This window comes from Oryzias latipes, chromosome 3 (assembly GCF_002234675.1).
Source record: "Oryzias latipes chromosome 3, ASM223467v1".
NCBI classification, from domain to species: domain Eukaryota; kingdom Metazoa; phylum Chordata; class Actinopteri; order Beloniformes; family Adrianichthyidae; genus Oryzias; species Oryzias latipes.
The window spans coordinates 19,942,733-19,962,209 of NC_019861.2; the positions used below are offsets into that span (position 1 = coordinate 19,942,733).

Sequence of the window (19,477 nt, forward strand, 5' to 3'; positions counted from 1 at the left end):
TCAAAATTATTATCATTTTTAAAAAAGTATTTTCTAATGCAATTTATTTTTACTAAATAAAAAAAAATGTAATTGGTGAAATCTTCTGAATGTTTAAAGCCAGAGACTTGGTGTAACTCAGTAGCTCACAGTAATGCTATCAACAACCACATGTAAAGCTTGTGGAGTTTAACTCCAGACAAAATAGGTCCTAGTCGGTCTGTTTAATAGGGACATTGTCTGAGTTAAAGTCAACATCAATTTCACTGCTGCATTACATGCATCTCACAAAGAAATCAAATGAAAAGACATTGGCAAAGAAACTAGACAGACAAACTCTAGAGCTGACTCTTCAAAAACGACTCAAAGTGTTTCCACGCATTGGACTGGAATAATGTCCTGATCAAATTTTTACCGCCGTCACGTGTGATGTCCGCTGTGATGGCACTTGGCCGTTTTTACGTTACATTAAAATAAACCTACAGTGCCTTATTATAATCAATTTATGTCATTTTTAAATGATATTATAATGTGAGGGTCAATATGATTAACAACTTGCCCTTAGACAGACCAATCTATTTAGATCATAGGGATATAAATCGATTGATTAAGTCGATTAATCGTTACACCCCAATAAAATTATGTTATTCTCGTGTTTAGTGTTGAAGCAGAAGAGGTTTCAAGTTTTAAAGGATTTAAAACAGCTTTCATCTGTTTTCATGTGATACCGGGACAAAAAGTGAGAGCACACAATGTCTCTATTCAAATTTAGCCTCACTTGTTTCATAAAAAGTATCTTATGTAAACTTGCTTCCTAAAAAAAACGACATTGTGGGTCTATTAAAAAAAACCTGTAGGAGTGAATAAACAACATTTTAGCAGGTTGTGTTTGAATGAAAACAGTAAAAGCTTTCCACATTGCTGCACCATGGAACTTCCCTCAAAACTTCTTAACATATACAGTGCAAGCCCTGATGCTACGGAGCAAGGTGACTAAAATTTACTAGGTGCACAAAGTGATGACCTCCATCTACAGACCTGGCTCATCCACAACAGATGAGATTTTTTAGCTGGTTCCTATCATCATCACTTGCCCGAAAAGATTAGAAACACATTTTTCCGAGCGCAAGTTGTAAACGCTTTTTCTTGGTGCATTCCTCATCTGTGGTTATTTAGTTTGCTGGGGGCCTGTTGTGACCGCAAAATGCTTTTCGTGCTCAGCTCGATCCACTGTTTTGTACAGATGTGCTTGAAAAGAGTCGTTTTCTTTTGCATGGAGTAGGGAAAATCTGCAAATAATAATGGCTTACATACCAGGCCAAAATGGAGCCAAAATGCAAATTGCTTAGTGGGTCTGTTAAACACTATGGTGTATCATCATTAAAGCTTCAAAGTTGGAATTTGAGTCATTTGGCCCCTCACCAGCATTTGTCGCACACCACGTAGTAAGAAACATTTCTGGAGCGACCTCCTCTTTCCTGTCTTCGCTTACTTTGCTTACTCCTTTGGGCACTTTATCTGACAAAGGATGTCTGAAAATGAGTTTCAAGATTTTTTTGTAATTTTTTTCTTTGGGATGGGTATCTCTCCAAAAGTTTCAATCCCATTATCGAAACCGATACCCCAAATTCCATATGGGTGTGGATTTTTCAATACTCCTCTAAAGAAATATGCTTCCACAAGATTACATAACAGATTACCTCAGAAACTTTGGTCACATTTTGTCTATCACATACTTGTCACTTAAATATATAAACAAACAAACAAACAAACTCAAAAGGGATGAAATATGATCATTTCATAATATCAGCACACAAAGACTTTTACCGGTAATATATTTAAGCGTTAATAGATAATTACTGCAGGTGTTCACCTGCACACCTTACACCTATAACATATATATAATCATAAAGCTTCAGCAAATCTGTAACAACTTCCAAAAATAGGCCCCAAAGTGAATGTATCCACTTAAAAGAACTCTGTGGCTTCAACACAGAATATTAGGCAATGGACCTCATACACATCTGGAAACTCTAAACTAATTGATTTAGCTAAATGTCACTGTGATTCTATATTTAGAGCAAAACAACCATGATGCGTTTTAATACACTTTCTGCGGTTTGGAAGAGTTTTTTTTTTAAATGGATTACTGCTGTTCATTTGATCCAAAGACTTCCATCCCCTGAAATAACTCAACAACATTCTTTCATTTTTACATTTTGATGACTTCCTTCAACATAGTTTAAATGCATCACCTCTGAAAAGAGCTACACTTTTCAGCATTACTCAGCACTTATATGCCACTACCCACCTTTAAGCATTTAGACAAACTGAAACATTCTTCAAGGCCACACGCAGACTCAAGAGAGTCGAACAGGAAGACGTCTGCATGCCATCTTAACTGCTCACTCACAATATGTCTGTTTATGCCAGAATAATGGCCTCATTTGGCCTAAACAGCCTCGTAAATACAGCTATACAAATACGCTTACAGGCAAAGTAGTGTCTGTCTTTGACTTGAAAAAGTGAAGATGTTGACTTGTGGTTAGAGGAATCTTTGGACTCCTTAAACCCCTTTTTTGTTACTCAAAAAAGGTTAAACCAATCAGACAGACATGGACAAAACTGTCCATGAATAAAAAGTAAAACCTAAAATGGTCTAAATGAATTGAACCTAACAAAAATAATTTTGAACAGATGTTTTCATTATGTTAAAAGACCACCAGACCATCTCTAAGTAGTCAAGAGTTCCTGTGACTAACAGTTGGACATATTCAGAAGTTTAGGGTCTACTGAACTGTGAACAACCTCTCTGGATGTTGCTGACAGAGGAAACCAGAGGACAACTTTGGGAGACAGATTATAGTAATGGCAACATGCCCAGAACAACCTCCAAAGACATTTGAGGTGAACTCTTGAGATCAAGGTACATCGGCTCATACCACCAAGAGCCAAAGTGGGCTACATAAGAGATGTCCATATTAGGCCTGCACAATATACCGCAAATTTATCGTTATCGCAATATCCAGCTCTGCAATATGCATATCGGAAAAGACGGCGAATATCGCAATAAATCGCAAACCCAAAATGTGTTAAAACAATCTTCTAGCAGCTTGAAGCATTTAACGAATCAAATAAATCCCTTTATGCTTTGACCAATCAGATGGACGCCTTCCCATTGTTGACCAATCAGATGGAGGCCTATTATGTTAACCCTGGTCCTGAAGAGCCTCAACCCTGCCTGTTTTCCAGCTCTCCTTAACCAGCTTGCTGTTGATTGGCTGACTCAAGTGATTTCACATCCTGATTGACTGAACACACCTGATTTTGGTTATCATTATCGAGCAGTCTAGGGAGAATTGGAAAACAGACAGGGTTGAGGCTCTTGAGGACCAGGGTTAGCCACCCTGACGTTTGTCCCCCATGTCGATGAGGGTCATTTGGAGTATAATTTTTAAACTGTTGCAATGAAATGGGAATGATGTTTTTGTTTATTTTTCTATTTGTTTATTTACCGCAAATTTATCGTTATCGCAATATTGATCACTAATATCGCATATCGCAAGTTTTCCTCATATCGTGCAGCCCTAGTCCATATCATAGAAAATACTGATTTACTCTATTGCCAGCTTTTGATACGGCAAAATATGAACATATAAATTGTTATAAGATGCCTATCTAAGACAAAAACAAAGCAACAAGTCCTTAAGAAAAACAGATCAATAGTTGTTGCCCTCTCTGGAAGCCCCAACACCGTTTTAGGGTGTGATTACATTTACAACATGGACCATCCTTGTGCCATTGAGGATTTTTTTTATCTCTTTGATTCACATTTTGCAGATACTCACCATTTCCACACCCTGGGGAAAGGCTGTACCCTCCCAGTCTTTCTTGGGGAACCGCTGAATAATCTTTCCACATCCTTCTCCTGAACCTGCTGATAAAAAGACCCCATTTTACCATTAAAGACTTTATAGCAAGGTAACATGTACCGAAAGTTACATTTAATAAAACATTTTAACTTTTCAAAAATTAGTATTCATTTGTAATCAATAAAGAACCCTTGATATTAAAACATTAAGCATTACATTTTGTGGAGAATTACAGCTCTCAGCATTATGAAAAGGGTTCTACAAACATGTCCAGTTCCCTTCGTTTTTTATATTTTGCTTTTTAAGAGCTAAATATTAATGCTTAAGACTATGAACAAAGTTATTGTATATTTTTAATAGTTTCATATTTGTGTGGTCTCTTGTAAGTTACTACTAATTAATAGACCATTTGCTTTGTGTAAAAAGTAAAATGAAACTATTATGTTTAAAGACTTTCATATTGAAAAAACAAAAACCTAACATTTGAGCAGGAAGCCTATATAGGAACAGCCTACCAGTCTTCTAAGAAGCTGCATCCTGTAGGCTTTTCCTAATTAGCTTTTATTTTGGTTAAGATTACAATCCAATATAGAGACAAGGCAAATGATTTCAAAGTAACTCAAGTTATTGTGTTCGGAAAATTGGGTTATTTTAGGTTATAAAAGGGTAGTGTAAAAAGCTAAATCTAGAATTTACCACTTTGCTGATAGAGCATACAACTGTATTTCACACAAGTGGAGTAAACTTACAAAAATTAACAAGTAAAATAATCAAAAATGGTTGGAATATGATGATGAATTCAAAAATAATGACAATCCCAATAGCTGATGCTAACAGTACATTTACCTTGACTTGGTTTAAAGGCAAAATCATCAAAAAACTGAGTTCTGAGAGAGATATTCTATATTCCTAAAGTTATAAACCAAAAGTTTACAAGCATCCAAGGCTTCCATCTAGAACTTTCATCCCTCCTGTATACTGTAGGTTTGCCTTTACACTCTAAATGACTGCGGCTCCCAAAACTCCTCAACTTAAATGAAAAGTAATTATTCATGCTGACATTAATGCAAACATAATGTTCATTTAGGGGCCAGTTTGTACCAAAAACATTCTTACTAAGTAATCTTGAAATCTAAATAAGTATTATGCTACAAGGAAAAAATGCACTTCAATTATTGTGCCAAAAGCAGCACATTCATTTAACAATATGGACACAATCTAAACATATGATGTAAACCATGTACTTTCATCTTAAATTTTGTTCTTAACTTTTCTTGTTGTTTGGCGGCTCGGATAAACGTTCTATAAATGTACATGAGGAAAATGATCTTCAGCTAAGAGTAATTAATAAAAATGAAATACATGTGGCTCACATTTTGCAATTCATTTAAGTCATATGGATTAATAGATGCCTCTGGTTATATTGTGTTTGTGCAATTGATAAAAAACCCAAACTGGTTCCTCAATGTTATGGCAAAATGTGTGCTTTGTTTTTATTCTCTCAATTATCTCCTATGTTAAACGTTTCAAGTGTTCTGGATTTCATTTGAAGTTCTAAAGAGCCTAAAAGTCAACAAGGGTTGCTGTAAAAACACTACACAGTCACAACACTGTACGAGAAATCGATAAAATAACAACGCTAGCATATCTTTTTTAGATCTTAAAAAAAGGTTTGCACTGGCCTTCGTGAGCTTGGAAATTGAGTATATTTTAGCAGACTGTAAAATATAACGTGAATAAATATCAGGTGCACTTTGGCATTCAAACTGAGAAACCATTAACAGAACCTGACAAGTATTGTACATAATTAGTTCCAGTGCATGCACTGGCTTTTTATGTAAGCTAGGATTTTTCTTACAACAAAGGTAAGGCGGCTGCTGTCGCTGTTAGTTCCAGTATGGTGATGCGAGAAGAAAGAAGTCAGGATTTGTTTCAGGGGATGTAGGGGGGTTGGGAAAATGTACATCTTGTAGCATTTTTTCTCATGATATATATATATATATATATATATATATATATATATATATATATATATATATATATATATATATATATTCGCTACATTCTGATGCATCCACTTGTAGGCATCCACTTGTAGGCAAATAGATATATTAATGTCTGTGTTTTCCTCATCTGAGCTGGCATCTGACTCAAAATTGTATGACTGGATAGTTTCAATATTTCTCACCAGTTTTGTTACACTGGTAAAATTAGCTTTGGGTTGTGAAGGGCTCTAAGCAAGCAGGAAAGAGTGTAAACAAAATCATGGTGGGAAATTGGACTGGATTACTCTGCGCCAACTGTCCCGCCCACAATTACATGTCTGATGAACTACTGCTGCTCTGCTGAAACTATGTTCTAGTGTAGAAAACAACACAGCTTAATGGCATAATAATAGTTTAAAAAATCATTGGGAACACTTTTACAATAGATCAAAAAAGATGATTTGAGTGGGACTTTAAATTTGTTGTTTCTTAAAACAGTTCTTTTTTTGTTCACAGTGCTAGCATATGGCTAGTAACACAGGTGTCAAATTTAGCTGAGGAGAACGTGTTCAGTCAACAGAAACCCAATAATGCAAAACCTAATAATAAAAACATGTCTGCAACTTCCTCATTTTCTGAATTGACTTTACATGAACAAGTAATCAACGGAGGGGGTTGGTGAAGCCCTACCAATGAGGGAGAACATGCAGGAAATAAATTGCGTCAAAAGCAGTCAAACTGTTTTGATCACCTTGCTGTGAGGCAACAGTGAAGCAACAACCACCACATCAAAATGCAGGTGTTGAATTTTGAACAAAACAGATGTTCATGTGCTACCTTACCCTTAATTGGGAAGTACAGAGATGTGGTAAACTAGGAGCAAACAACACGTTTTTTGTTGCTCTGTCGCATTTTAAGACTTTCGAAACGGTCAGTCACATTTTAGACAGAATCAGGTCCTTACAAACAAATACAGACACAGAGAGAAGAAGTAATGTAAAAGAATCTTAAAAGACGTCTTTAAATTTGACTTTAAAAAATCTTGACTAACGTTGTAGGCGAACTTCTCATAACAGTTTGAATAAATCTGCAAATGTATTAGGAAAGACAAACAAAGGCAGGGACTTCCAAGATGATGGAACAGCAAACTAAAATGCAAAAGACAGAAGATACTGACAGAAATATTGATACAAAGTCTACGCATTAGGATTTGTCCAGTCATCCACAATTCTGAAATATAGAGACGCTGCTTATATCTGCTTTAGATATAAGGAATAGTTAAATTGAGCATGTCCAGACACGGCACGGTGCAAACAGGACACCAGTCCGTCTGACCATTACGTGTCTTCAGGTCTTTACAGCTCCCTTAATTGAAATCACATGCCTTCAGTTCTCCAACTTCTAATTTTCAACCAAAGATGAAAATAAATGACAAAATTCCTTACATTCCACGCGGCTGCACTCTTGCATTAAAACAAGCAACACTTTCAAACACTAACCCCCCCTGACAACTATAAAGAACCCCATCAGCGAGGATAATAGAATCCAGGCCTAAAAAGAAGCACACTAATTAAAACATCCGCCTGCAAGAACACAAGGGGGGATGACATCTAAAATGAAGTTTAAGAATAAATCTTTGACAGAAGCTGTTGAGATAACAAGAACCAACCTTATCTGAGGCAATGGCACGCATGTAAACATATAAAAAATCTGGCTTTTTTCCAGATAGATCTAGCCTGATCGCAGTTGGGGAGAACCAAAATGCTTCTTATTCAAAAAAATTAGCTTGCATACTTAATTTTTTTTTCTTTTTAAAGGTTTTACAGACTGCAGAGAAAGCAGGCTCTAATAAGTGCTGTCCAACATTCCAGCACAACACTGGGTTTCACCAAGACAGAGAAGCGAGAATTGTTGCAGGTTTTATCTTAAATGTTTAATTTTTTTCATCAAATAAAAACAAGAAAACAGAGTTTACAAGTGGTCAAAGCCACTCATAAACTGATAATATGCACACAAATTCCTGGTTGAGGTTTGTGGCAAGTTTTATGCCCAAAAACAAGCTTATTAAACACAACCACAAAGAAATGGACATAATGTTTTAGCTATGCTAGCCAGCAATCAGATTTCCTGACGTTTCTTTTTGTTTAATAGAAGTTACGTGATTTGCTTGACAGAAAATAAAAGCATATGATTTAAAATGAGGCAAAAATAAAACTGGTTACATAAAACAAAATTGAGGGAAGTATTCTACTTATTTCAGCATTCTGCTTTGATCTCCTAAAAACTAGACCTTACCTTCAAATTATGCCTGTGAAGACATCTTCTTTAAAGCAAGTATTTTCTCAAGTCACTATAGAAACATCCAGTTGAAACAAACATGGACCAGAGGACACCGCAGGAAGTGGCGTCTATGCCTCGACATGCCAAAAGGTGGCATGCACATTAGCGTAATTACAACTGTAAAAATGTCTGACGATATTGAATTTTTTAACAGGAAACTGTTTTTTGATACTGTACAAGAGATTAAGTGAAGCACAATGCAGTACTTATTTCCTGCAGGGTACGAAACAAAATAATGATACCTTTGTCTGTGATTTAATTTAAATCTGTTGTTTTTGACTCCCCAAGCAGACGGACCTGGTTGGACGTCTTCACTTCAACTGGACAGCTAATTTTTAGATTTATGCTTGATTCATATCTTATAGCGGGGGGGGGGGGGGGGGGGGGGCATTTTTTCTATTGCTGAGGGACTTTTTTAAACTAAGATTCAGATTGCATTTATATCAGATGAAATACATTGAAATGTTAACCATTAAAGATTGGCTAACTTTTTATTTTGCTGTCCAACAGCTGAGTAAGTAGATACGTGCTGAAGGCTTCTTGTGTTGGACAGATTTTACTGTTACAATAGGGGTTATGGATCTCCAGACAAATTAAGTGTATATTTGTATAAACTCCTTTTATATTTGAGGCGAAGCGTTATTTATAATAATTATGTTTATATGCATTCCTTGTTGGACTGGACGGAAGAAAAGAATAGAGGGAGAGAGTGGGATGTTAGAGATGGGAGATAAGGGGTTAAGATGGGAGAGTTAGAGGGGGTAGGGGAGAGTCATAAGGTAAGAATATCATAAGTAAATTGCATGACTTTGTTCTCACGTACACACACACCAACAAATAGTATGCACAAAGCTATTTACAGATTTTAAGTATATTCCTACATTAATGATACAAGACTTTTTTCACAGGGGGCACCAACCGAAATTCATTAATGCACACAGACTGGTATACACGATTTGCATATCCAATATTACTGGAGAGGGGTGTAAAAACATTACCTATGCCCATATTTGTGCAAAACTTTTTTCACATTTTTATTACTTAACTTGTATTGGGATATTAACTAACTTTAGCCAAGTTATGGTACATAGTCATGCCAAGTATAAAAACTAGCAACATCACCAGGATTACCTCTCCACAATTTCAACAGTTGTATAAAGGAACATATAATTAATGACAGAATCACTATTTATCTTTGTAATAGTACATTTTTTTAGAAGGAAGTGTTAGGTTAAATTTCAAAACTATAGATTTGATCCCAACAAGGCACAGTAAATTCAGTTTAGACCATATGGAGCAGATTTTATCATTCGAGTGGCATCATCAATGCAAATGTGAACATTTGAATTTGTTGATAGTAATTATTTTCAAATATGGGGAAGGTTATGTATCTAAAGATCATCAGGAAATGGAACTAAAGTGCCCTGAATGTTCTCTGAAAATGATGAGCAAATGATGATACAGTAAAGAATTTCCATGACAGAAGGGCAGGAGAGATTAAGGGTGTATTTAGACTGGTGACATTTGGTTCGCTTTAGGTGAACCAGAGTTTGTTTTCCCAGATAATCTGGAACAAATTTTCAGTCTGAATACACCCAAACAAACCCTGGTCCGGGACCAGCAACCGCTCTCTGACCCATCTTTTGAGGTGGTCTTGGTTTGTTTCCAATATGACTGAGTTTCGGTTCGCTCTGAGATTCTTCAGTCTGAACACAATCCGTTCCCGAAGCGAAGCAACTGAACCAAAAAGGCCACTGTGGCTGACGAAAACAGAATAGGAATGAAGCCACAAAAGAGTTTCGGACTTGGGCTGCACGGCTCCGGCTTCCTCCCACCGTCCATAAACATGCTTCATAGGTTAATTGGTTACTCTAAATTGTCCATAGGGTGTGAATGTGAGTGTGCATGGGTGTGTGATTGTAGCCCTGCGACAGACTGGCGACCTGCTCAGGGTGTCCCCTGCCTTCGCCTGCAAGTAGGCTCCGGTAGCCCCGTGACCCCCGAAAGGGAATGAACGGATTAGAAAATGAATGACAAAAAAAATGAATTAACTTCGGACAAATGTAAAGCAACAACTGACGTGTTATCAAACAAAAAAAAAGGGTCCGAATGTTTATTGTAACACAGCTAAAAACGGTTCTTACATGCTTTTCTGTGTCTTATTACAAAACGACCGCCCAACAAGCACTGCTGCGACGTCAGCCTAAAAGCTACGTTGTATTTCCTTACGAAGTCTCTTGAAATAATGCCATAACATGACAACAATGAGACATAGCAACTCATTGAAAAGTGATCAGATTAATTCAGACTCATCAAAACAATTTCTTGAGAATCTATATGTCAGAAAAACTTAGTGTCGCTTCTTAGCCGTCTTCTTGCCAGTAACCGCCCTGCAGCATGCCTCCACCAGACCAAATAATTTAGTAAAAAAAGAGTGTTGAGCATGACGTTGATTCAGACGTTCAAAAATGGTCAGCAAAATATAAAGCTTGAAAGAACTAAAAGCACAAGACTTCCATAATTTCTCGTAATCCCTGACCAATGAGTGAAGAGATCTTCAGTCACATGGTTGTGTTTACAAGCTTAAGTCCGGACCAGAAAAGTCCACTGATGGCAGTCTGTCTAAAGACCAAACACAAGATTCATGACTCAAATCAGGAAGCTCTGAGCCCAACCACATACGTGAAATCAATTGAATGCTTAAAAAGTGGAACAAAGTTGTGAATACGTGGAAAGAAAAAGCAAAAAAAGAAAATAAAAAATAAAAAATTCTGATATCAGTTTCTTTGCCACTGGCCATAATTACACATCTTGTACTTAAAGAAAAAAATGAAACTCCCCACAAGGATATTATAAAGATCTTTAGGGTTTTATAAAAGTTTAATCTTTATTCTCAACTCCATAATTTCATAGCGATACCTGTTGTCTGGTTGACTTTAAGGATTGTGTAAACCCAAGCTGAGTGGCAGTCCAAATTGCACACAGTGACAGTTCATCAAAAATTTTAATCAGCTTCCAGCTTTGAGTGAGCAATTTACCACACCTATGATTCCTACAGTGCTAGTTAAATGTCAAGGCCTAAAATTCCAATTTCAAAATAGGGGAAAATTCCATACTTACCTTGATTTAACCTTTAACTACACATACTCTTGCATAAGATTGAATTTTATTGTTTTCCTCCACCTTTGATGGCTTCCCTCAATTAGATTAAGTCATTTAATTTACTGCTATGCTCACTTTCCTTTCAGTTTCCTCTTTTTGTCAGTTAGCTGCAGTGCTGCAAGTATGTATTTTGTTGGCTTCCTGTTTCCACTTGATGAAAGGCTTTATTATGCAATTGTCTTAAGTATTCATATTTCTTACCGACTTTGCTGTTTGTATAACTTTGTTAAATCAAACAATGCTAGGCATTTGGGTTACTTTTTCTTTCCAAAAACTAAATTATACCTCAAGGTGGACATGGTGTCAGGCTACAAAGATGTGTTCTATTCATGAAAACGCACAAAAAACAAAATCAAACCACCTTTGCAATGGGTCTGCATATGTTAAAAATTTGACTTTGAATTGGCTTGTAAGGGATACTGTTTTCTTTTTTTAGTAAACAAGGATAAATCATTTAATTATGTGACTTACATGGGATGACAAGGTGTCACATGCTGTTGTGGCATTTATATGGGATTGATACATCTCTAATTTGGACCAAGCTTCTTAAAAAGAACTGGTTGATGTTGGCAGATTTTAAACACATATCTTTTTTTAACTCTGCAAATACTTTCTGCAGTATGCTTTCTTGCACACTGTCAGATTCATTTAAAAAACTCATCTAATTGTAAAAGGATACACTACAAGACTGAAAGCAAAGATGGTTGTTAGCTTTCACTCTATCAACAGAAGCTTCAGTTTAAAGTTAAAGAAAAAAAAAACACAAAAACTTGGTGAATGTCAACTAATGTGTTAAAAAATGAGTTGCAAACTGATTTTTGTATATTACCGCTTACATTCAAATGAATGTATCAGACCATGTCGAGCTCCTCTGAGGCTGTCAACAAATAAAATAAGCTAAGATCGTCTTAAATTCCACTTGAGGAAATCTTTTTTTGTCTTCCACATGTAAAGGTAAGTTTTTCTTTTCATATTTCATTCTTGTTATGGTCTGATGAAAAATATTAATAAAACCTTACCGTTAAGTGATAATTAACATCTAAAGAGCAGCTTAGTGATGACATGCAAGCCCATTTGAATTTTTTGTCCATTGCTTTTATTTCTGTTACTTGGAACTAGCAGTTTCACTGTGTTTGATCAGGTATATAAAATAAGTGTAATAAAAATATTAATTTGTGTTTAAAACCTTAGAAAACTGTGAGCAAGTGTTAAAAAATATGAAACTGCTGTTTCTTTTGGTAATATGGCTTCTTTTCCCAACTTTGACCAAACTTTTATAACTGTTTCGCTAGAGTTTCTTAAAACAGATTGACACTGTCATGTAACTCTTTTTTTTGTGAGACTTAGGGCAAATGCATGGCAGTTCCCAAATCTCTCAGTTGTTCTAGTTTGCAGTAATTTCTCTGAACTTTAAAAAAAAAAAAAAACTTTATGCAGAATTTTTATTTATTTTTTTAACTTGCAGACCATTCCCGTTTAAGGCACTATAGAGAGCTTTAAGAGGGAGAAACAAATATTGCTGACCCTATAAATGTACTATTCCTTCATTAGAGCAGAAATAAATGTTGCACAGAAGCAATAAAACACTTTCAATACCTTTGGGGTGATTTCACTTTTGGCCTGCGTTTCACTTTAATTTCAGTCTACAGGTTTATGTTCTAAATTGATTTCTTTTCTCAAATGTGATTCAATTCAGTATCATTTCATTTTTCAAATTTCCATTCAAAATCTTTTTTGTTAGGATATGAAACAGATTTTTCCTTTTAATTGATTTCAACTAAAAAAATCTTTAATAAAAATTCGAGACACACTTTTTGTGGTACATTCCATCTTTGGTCCTTTGAAGACTCGGTTTGAATGGGCAAGGAAACTTAATAATTTTTACTCTTTTATTAAGTTTGATTTGCTTTTACACATAGAGCTCTGAGGAGGAAGCCAAACCTCTAAGAACTGATCATAAGGAGGCAGTAGAGCCCAAAACAAGGTCTGAACAAAAACCTTTGAAAAAGCAAGAAAAAAAACACCAGCTAGTCCCAACATTCCCAATTTTTCATTCATACACCTGCAAATGTACCAACAACGAAATCTATGAAAAAGTCATTTTCCAGCTTTTTGGGGAGATTTTTGTTTCTCCAGATACACACTTTCTTTAGCTATTCATAGTGTGTGTGTGTAAATTTACTCTCTTTGGTTAACATGAGTCTTTGGTTTTCAATACTGAAGCAAATTGCACCACAATTTGCAAGTGAGCCACACTCTCAAGCAGATCAGAGTTCACATGCTTGGTTCAAACCATAACTTAGAGGAGCTTTCGCACTTGACCAAAAAAAAATGACTTAGAGGAAATAAACTAGAACCAAACAGTTACCCCTCCTCATTATAGGCTGTTGTTGCGTGGTTAGAGATAGAGAGAAAGGGTAGGGATCTTTTCTTAGGCTTTTTCCACCAAAACAAACAAAATTTAGACAAGTGGTAAAAACTTAGTAGATGAATAGATTTAAGCAGTAACAAAAATACAGATATTAAAGTCACAGCGGCTCACATTAATGGAAAAAGCACCATGTCTGTTTGGGAGAAAAGCAAATGTTTCCACCTCCTTAATTATTACGTCATGTGACATTCACCCTCAAAATGCTAAGACAAAAACGTTTCCTGCCGTGAACTTTAGCATGATTTGCATAACCACAAACAGTTATGGTCTAACTAAATAACACCAATTGTGACTAGCTTAAACAGAACATGTGTAACCACAAACCATTATTTCATGTCAGCTGGCAAATCTTCAGTTGTAAAACTGGTACTAGTTGGACACTGAATATTTTTGTTGTACAACATTGCAATCAAAACACAACTGAAATCTGCCCTACCACAATTGTAAACAATTTTTTTTCACAGATACAGATAACACAAGGTCTGTCAACAGAATGTGATTCAGATCCATTTCAATCTAGAAACCGTCAACTTAAATGAAGACAGTACGTATGATGAAAGGTCAGAATTACACGTTTGTGTTGTACTTAGCAAAAAGCCGTATGTTTGCTACAGATTTAGCTTTTCCAAAATCAAATATAAAACTGTAGCAACAGAATTTATCTCACTTTTAATTTGAGTCAGGCTTACAGAAAAAAGCTGTTCACAATACTATTTACTGGTATTAATATTTATAACTATGATCTAACTCTGCCACTATTTCAGTTTTTAAAGTGGTCAAGAAGGATTCTGATTTTACTTTATTTATATATAGAATACATTTTTTTCAGACTACAATTCAAAAATATTTCCAACCCACTAATCTAATTTTCTAAAAAAAAAAGTCATTGTTTTTCATGGACCTTACCAGGATTTTGCACACATTCTTGTAAAAGCACATTGAAAATTTGGGAAAAAATAAATACTTTGAATATTTTTTCCCCTTAAACAGAATCTGAGATAAACTGTCATACAAACAGGGCAAATTTGAAGTGCTCAGTCCTTGACCTGATTTTTGTTTAGATTGCACTCCCAACTAACTGACATAAATGTTTAGTCAGTATTATGATGCAAGGTAAACTCAACACTCAACTTAATAGTCTCTAACACAAATGAATTTTTTATTTACGACTAAATTTAAGCTTTACAGTAACCTAAAATTAATAAATATTACTCTAACTAAGCAACTTAGTAAAATGTTAAAGTCTGAGTGGCTTACTCCACACCATAAAACAGAAAATAAAAAGCAGTCTTTGAGAGGTTCCTAACAGTTGCTTCATAAAAATGTTGAAGGACAAAAGTTTGCATTAGCTTAACTAACCATCCCTCATGGAGTATCTATTCATTCATATGTGAATGAAATAATCCACACATTTGAAGTCTACAGACTTGCATTGCAATGTACACATCTTATGACGGACGGGACAATGATGCAAATGAAAAAAAATCTGCACAAGAAAATGTTTTGCTGTTTTGAAAGAACTTGCATAAGTGGTTCCAAACCTGGAGACTTAGAGAAGAAAAGTCAGACATTACTACCCATTGAGAAGCGACAATGAAAGAGATTCCAAAAAAAACTTTGATTCCATCCAAAGTGATGATATCAATCAAAGAAACTGCGTGAGAAAACCAGCTGGAAAGCCTGATGTTTTTTTTTAACAAATTGAAATGTATTAGGACTAGCTTGTCAGACTATTTACAATTTTTACCAACAAGGAGACCATACTTTATTTCAAAGTACATTTTTTTATTCTTTTTCTTGTGATCAGGAAATACCTATTTAATATTTTATTTATTTATTTACTAGACAAACGAGCAAAGTAGCATTCTAAAATAAACTAAAGGTTACATGCAAAGTGCATTAATCATTTATTTTTATTTTTTATTTATTCATTTATTTTTGCTGTAGACACATATCCTGAACTTATTGTCTTTAACAAGGGGCAAAAACCAGTCATAGGAGTTAATTTTTTTTTTTTTTTATATTTAATAAATAAAATTAAACAATGTATTAAACAATCAAGAAATGTAGATGTAGTCATCTCTGTACATTAGCGAATGACACCAATGTCTTTATTTTGGCAATAAGACATATAACATAAATTAGAGTGTCTGGTCTCTATTTGCATCATCATAAATGCTGCAAAGTAATGGGAAATAAGGGATTTTTTTCCCTTTTTTAGGGTACGGTACACATAATGCAAAAAAGGTTCCAATCAATTGCAGATGTCTGATTTATTTATAGTATTCCCTGACATACAGGCAAAGGGCTTGCTATCACAAATGGCATGAACAGTTTCTTCCAACTGTCACTGCAAAGAGCATATTGCATGCTTAGCATTATTTCCAACTGTTCCATCTCACTGCAATTTAGCTCTAAGAACTGGAATATTATTCCAGTAAGATGTTTTTTAACTATCATTACATGCTTTTCTAGAAATCAACTCTGTAACTTTGTTTACTGCAGAGTGGAAAAGAAGAGTTACCTATTTGCCTCTTTTCAAGGTTGTCTTAATATAATTCATTTCGGCCTTCTATTGATTAAAGACTATCTTTACTGTACAAATTATAAATGTATCAGTTGGTTTTGGCATGCGTATTGATGAAAACAATTACGTAGATTACAAGAACTTTGAACTAAAGCAGGGCCTAGGAGATAGACACTGTGCAATCTTGTTTGAAATTAGGTTTTCAAATCTGGTTGAACCACTTAAAGCATGGAAAATTTACTTTTATTGCACACTTTTACATAAAAAACTCGATGTCGTTCATTACAATAGAAATATATCAAAAGACGTCACACCCCACAATGCCTTGCGACCACAGTTTAGGGACCTAGATTTTTTCAAACAGTGTAGGGGGCATGGATGGTCATTTTGTTGAATTGAATTGATCTCACATCAAAGTTCAAATCTCGATAAGTTTAAATCATTAGTTATGTGACAAAGGTTTTTTTAAACATTACACAATTGAATGAATGTTTTATCAAATTGTGTGAGGCTGAACTCGATTACATCATGAACTTTTCAAATAAAATCAAATAGATTTAGAATTGAACAAAACTTTCTCCAGACCCAAGTGAAATAGTCCAACACGTAGCAAATGATCAAGCACAGACAGACACAAGGAAGCATCTGTTGACACCAATTTGCGGAAAAACATCCTTCCCATTGATGAATCCTGATGAAACAGACTGGGTTCTCTCCAAGGTTGGAGTACAAGCATGTACTATGTGTATTGTAATATCTTCCTGTTCCGGTGACCTAACACGCACAGGCAATGAAAGTGAACCCAGCACTGAAAGGGTTGCGTCTTGAGTAGACAGAAGAACCACAGCGATCAGTGAAGCTGCAGTGAAATGCGCCCACTCTGTACTCCGATGGGCACACTCCGCCCTGACATGGAGCAAATTTCCAGCCCCAGGAAAGAAATTGGGGTTTCAAAACAGTTTTGAAAATTCACAGAAAATCCCAAAGACTGAATGTGAGACAGAACAAGTGCCAGATGTGCCGCTGCCTTCTCACTGGAGCTTGCCATCGAAGCCCAATCGTCCAGATAAGTCAAAATGTGAACCCCTATTTCTCTGAGAGGAGAGAGTGCCACCTCAACACACTTTGTGAAGGAGCATGGTGCAAGTGATAGACCGAAGGGCAGTACTAGGTATTCATAGGCTGTATCCTTGAATGCAATCCTCAGAAATTGTCTGTGGTCACTAAAAGTAAGCATCTGTGAGATCTAACCCGAACTCCGGGGGTGATTACATTCAGAAGCTGTTTCAAAGTCAGCATTCTTACCCTCAGGTCCGGGATTTGTACCTTGTGCTAGGAGATTGTGTAAGGGGAACAACATTTGGGGCAGGACTCTAAAACAACTGAATAATGATGCTTCTTAGCAACAACATGAGAGAGGTCAACATTGTCTCCCAACTGACATCTTTGATCCATCCCAGCGAGGAAGAATGTGGTTTCTTGCTTCAAAGCAACTGGTCTCTCCAGAGATTCGCAGGAGGTCCTTTACTCCAGACTGACTGCCAGGTTTTTTTGGTGCATTGCTGGAGGGTTGACTGCCTGAAAGCTTTGACTTTGAGGTAAAGCTCAAGTCTTAGGCGGTGGCAGTTGTGCTGATTTCTTCTGCAAAATTCAGGTTCTTCTTCCAAATAAACCTTCTGCAGATACAGGTTCATCCAAATAAGCCACCCTGTCCTTCTCTGGGATGTAAGAAAAAGTGAGCCACAAGTGTTACTGAGCCACGAAAGTGAAAGCCATCCTTCTTCAAAGAGAGAGCGCTGCACAGTGGGATATTAAGAGGATATGATCTGTGGCAAATCTAACCTCGTTAAGCAGGAGGTCCAGTGGGCAGATAGCTGTGCACCAAGCTCTGCCAGGCACATAGCCTGTTAGGTGTAGAGCATAGTCATGGAGCTCATAGCCTGGCTGTGCCGGCTTGCGCTCTAGCTGACCAGCAGAAAATCTGCAATGCATTGATGGCAGCGTGGTGGGGCCAGTCACACCATGTTTGTGGGACAGCGCGAGATAAGTTACCAAAGACTGCTTCATAGGTAGAGGATGGACCAGGCTTGCTTTCTCAGCCCCTTCCAACAACGTCCAGATACTGACCTTAGCCGTGTGCCGTTGCGCACATGGACAGAGGTCTGCTCTATGATGACATTGAATCTGAGGCAAGCAGTTCTTCACAGCTGTTGGTTGAGGTAGGGGGAAAATACACAAACTGAGAAAAAACAGTCTTTAGTAGGAGGAAGCGAGGGCCACTCCACACCGAACTTTCCTGCCACACGGCAGAACAAGGACAGGAAAGACAAACCATATCGAGTAGCCAGCGCAGCAGCGCCTTTTTCCTCATAGTTGTCGTAGTCTGCTTACACTCTGCCCGTGGTGTACTTGCTGCACCTGCTCTCCAGCTAGCTCATTAACTTTATGTGGTCCCCCCAGCTAGCAACGAGGGCTTCGACCGAGAGCTTGTCATCGTCTAATTTGGACATAACCTGGTCCTTTGACTCTGACGGCAAGGGGTCCACAAACGTTTTGATCAGCCCCTTCTTTATTAACTTTACGTCTTTCTAAAGTCGAGCACCACAAAAGGTGACACGACTCACAGTTGTGGGGCTCCGTCAACGTTTTCTGAGCATAAGCAACGTCAAGGCAGACAGGACGGGCTTCGTGCTGGTCGTTTTCATGCAAAGAGAAGCCGTACTCCTTAAAGGACAGGAGTGAACAGAATACTTCTGATTCGCTTTCTTGCCCATCACTCAAACTCAGCGCACTGCAGGCAGACAAAGTGGCCAAAAAGGTTATCAACACTAACAGGAACAGTTAAGCTAACTCTGAGTTGGATGAGGACAGATCAGCAGTGCTAGCTAGCAGCAGTGTAGCTAGTTCTGAATCAGAGAGGTGTTGTTAGCAAGAAGAGCGTATGTATTGAGTGAATACGGCACTGACAGGACTTTATAAGCAGGGGACGAACTGCCCGCCAGTCAAATAGAGGTGTCTTCAGCCATACAAGCAAGGGCGTGATATCGTATTATATGTGTTGTTCAAAGTGAATAGACTGAAAGGAAAAAAGGGTACAAATGCAGCCTTACTTTTATTTGGCAAGCTGTGAAAAACTTTATTTTTTTTCTTTCAAAGATTTCTAAAACATGCACATAAATAA

General features: G+C 36.7%; 1 protein-coding gene across 5 annotated transcripts in view; it reads right to left on the bottom strand.

Annotated features, from left to right (window-relative positions):
• sbf2 (SET binding factor 2) overlaps positions 1–19,477 on the bottom strand; it is an 89,020-nt gene that overhangs the window by 63,821 nt on the left and 5,722 nt on the right. For 4 of the 5 annotated variants that reach the window (XM_023953462.1, XM_023953459.1, XM_023953463.1 and 1 more), the window contains exon 2: positions 3,828–3,916. In XM_023953462.1, the coding sequence (XP_023809230.1) occupies positions 3,828–3,916 (89 nt within the window). The remainder of the gene's footprint in view (positions 1–3,827; positions 3,917–19,477) is intronic. The other variant, XM_023953461.1, reaches the window with a different exon arrangement.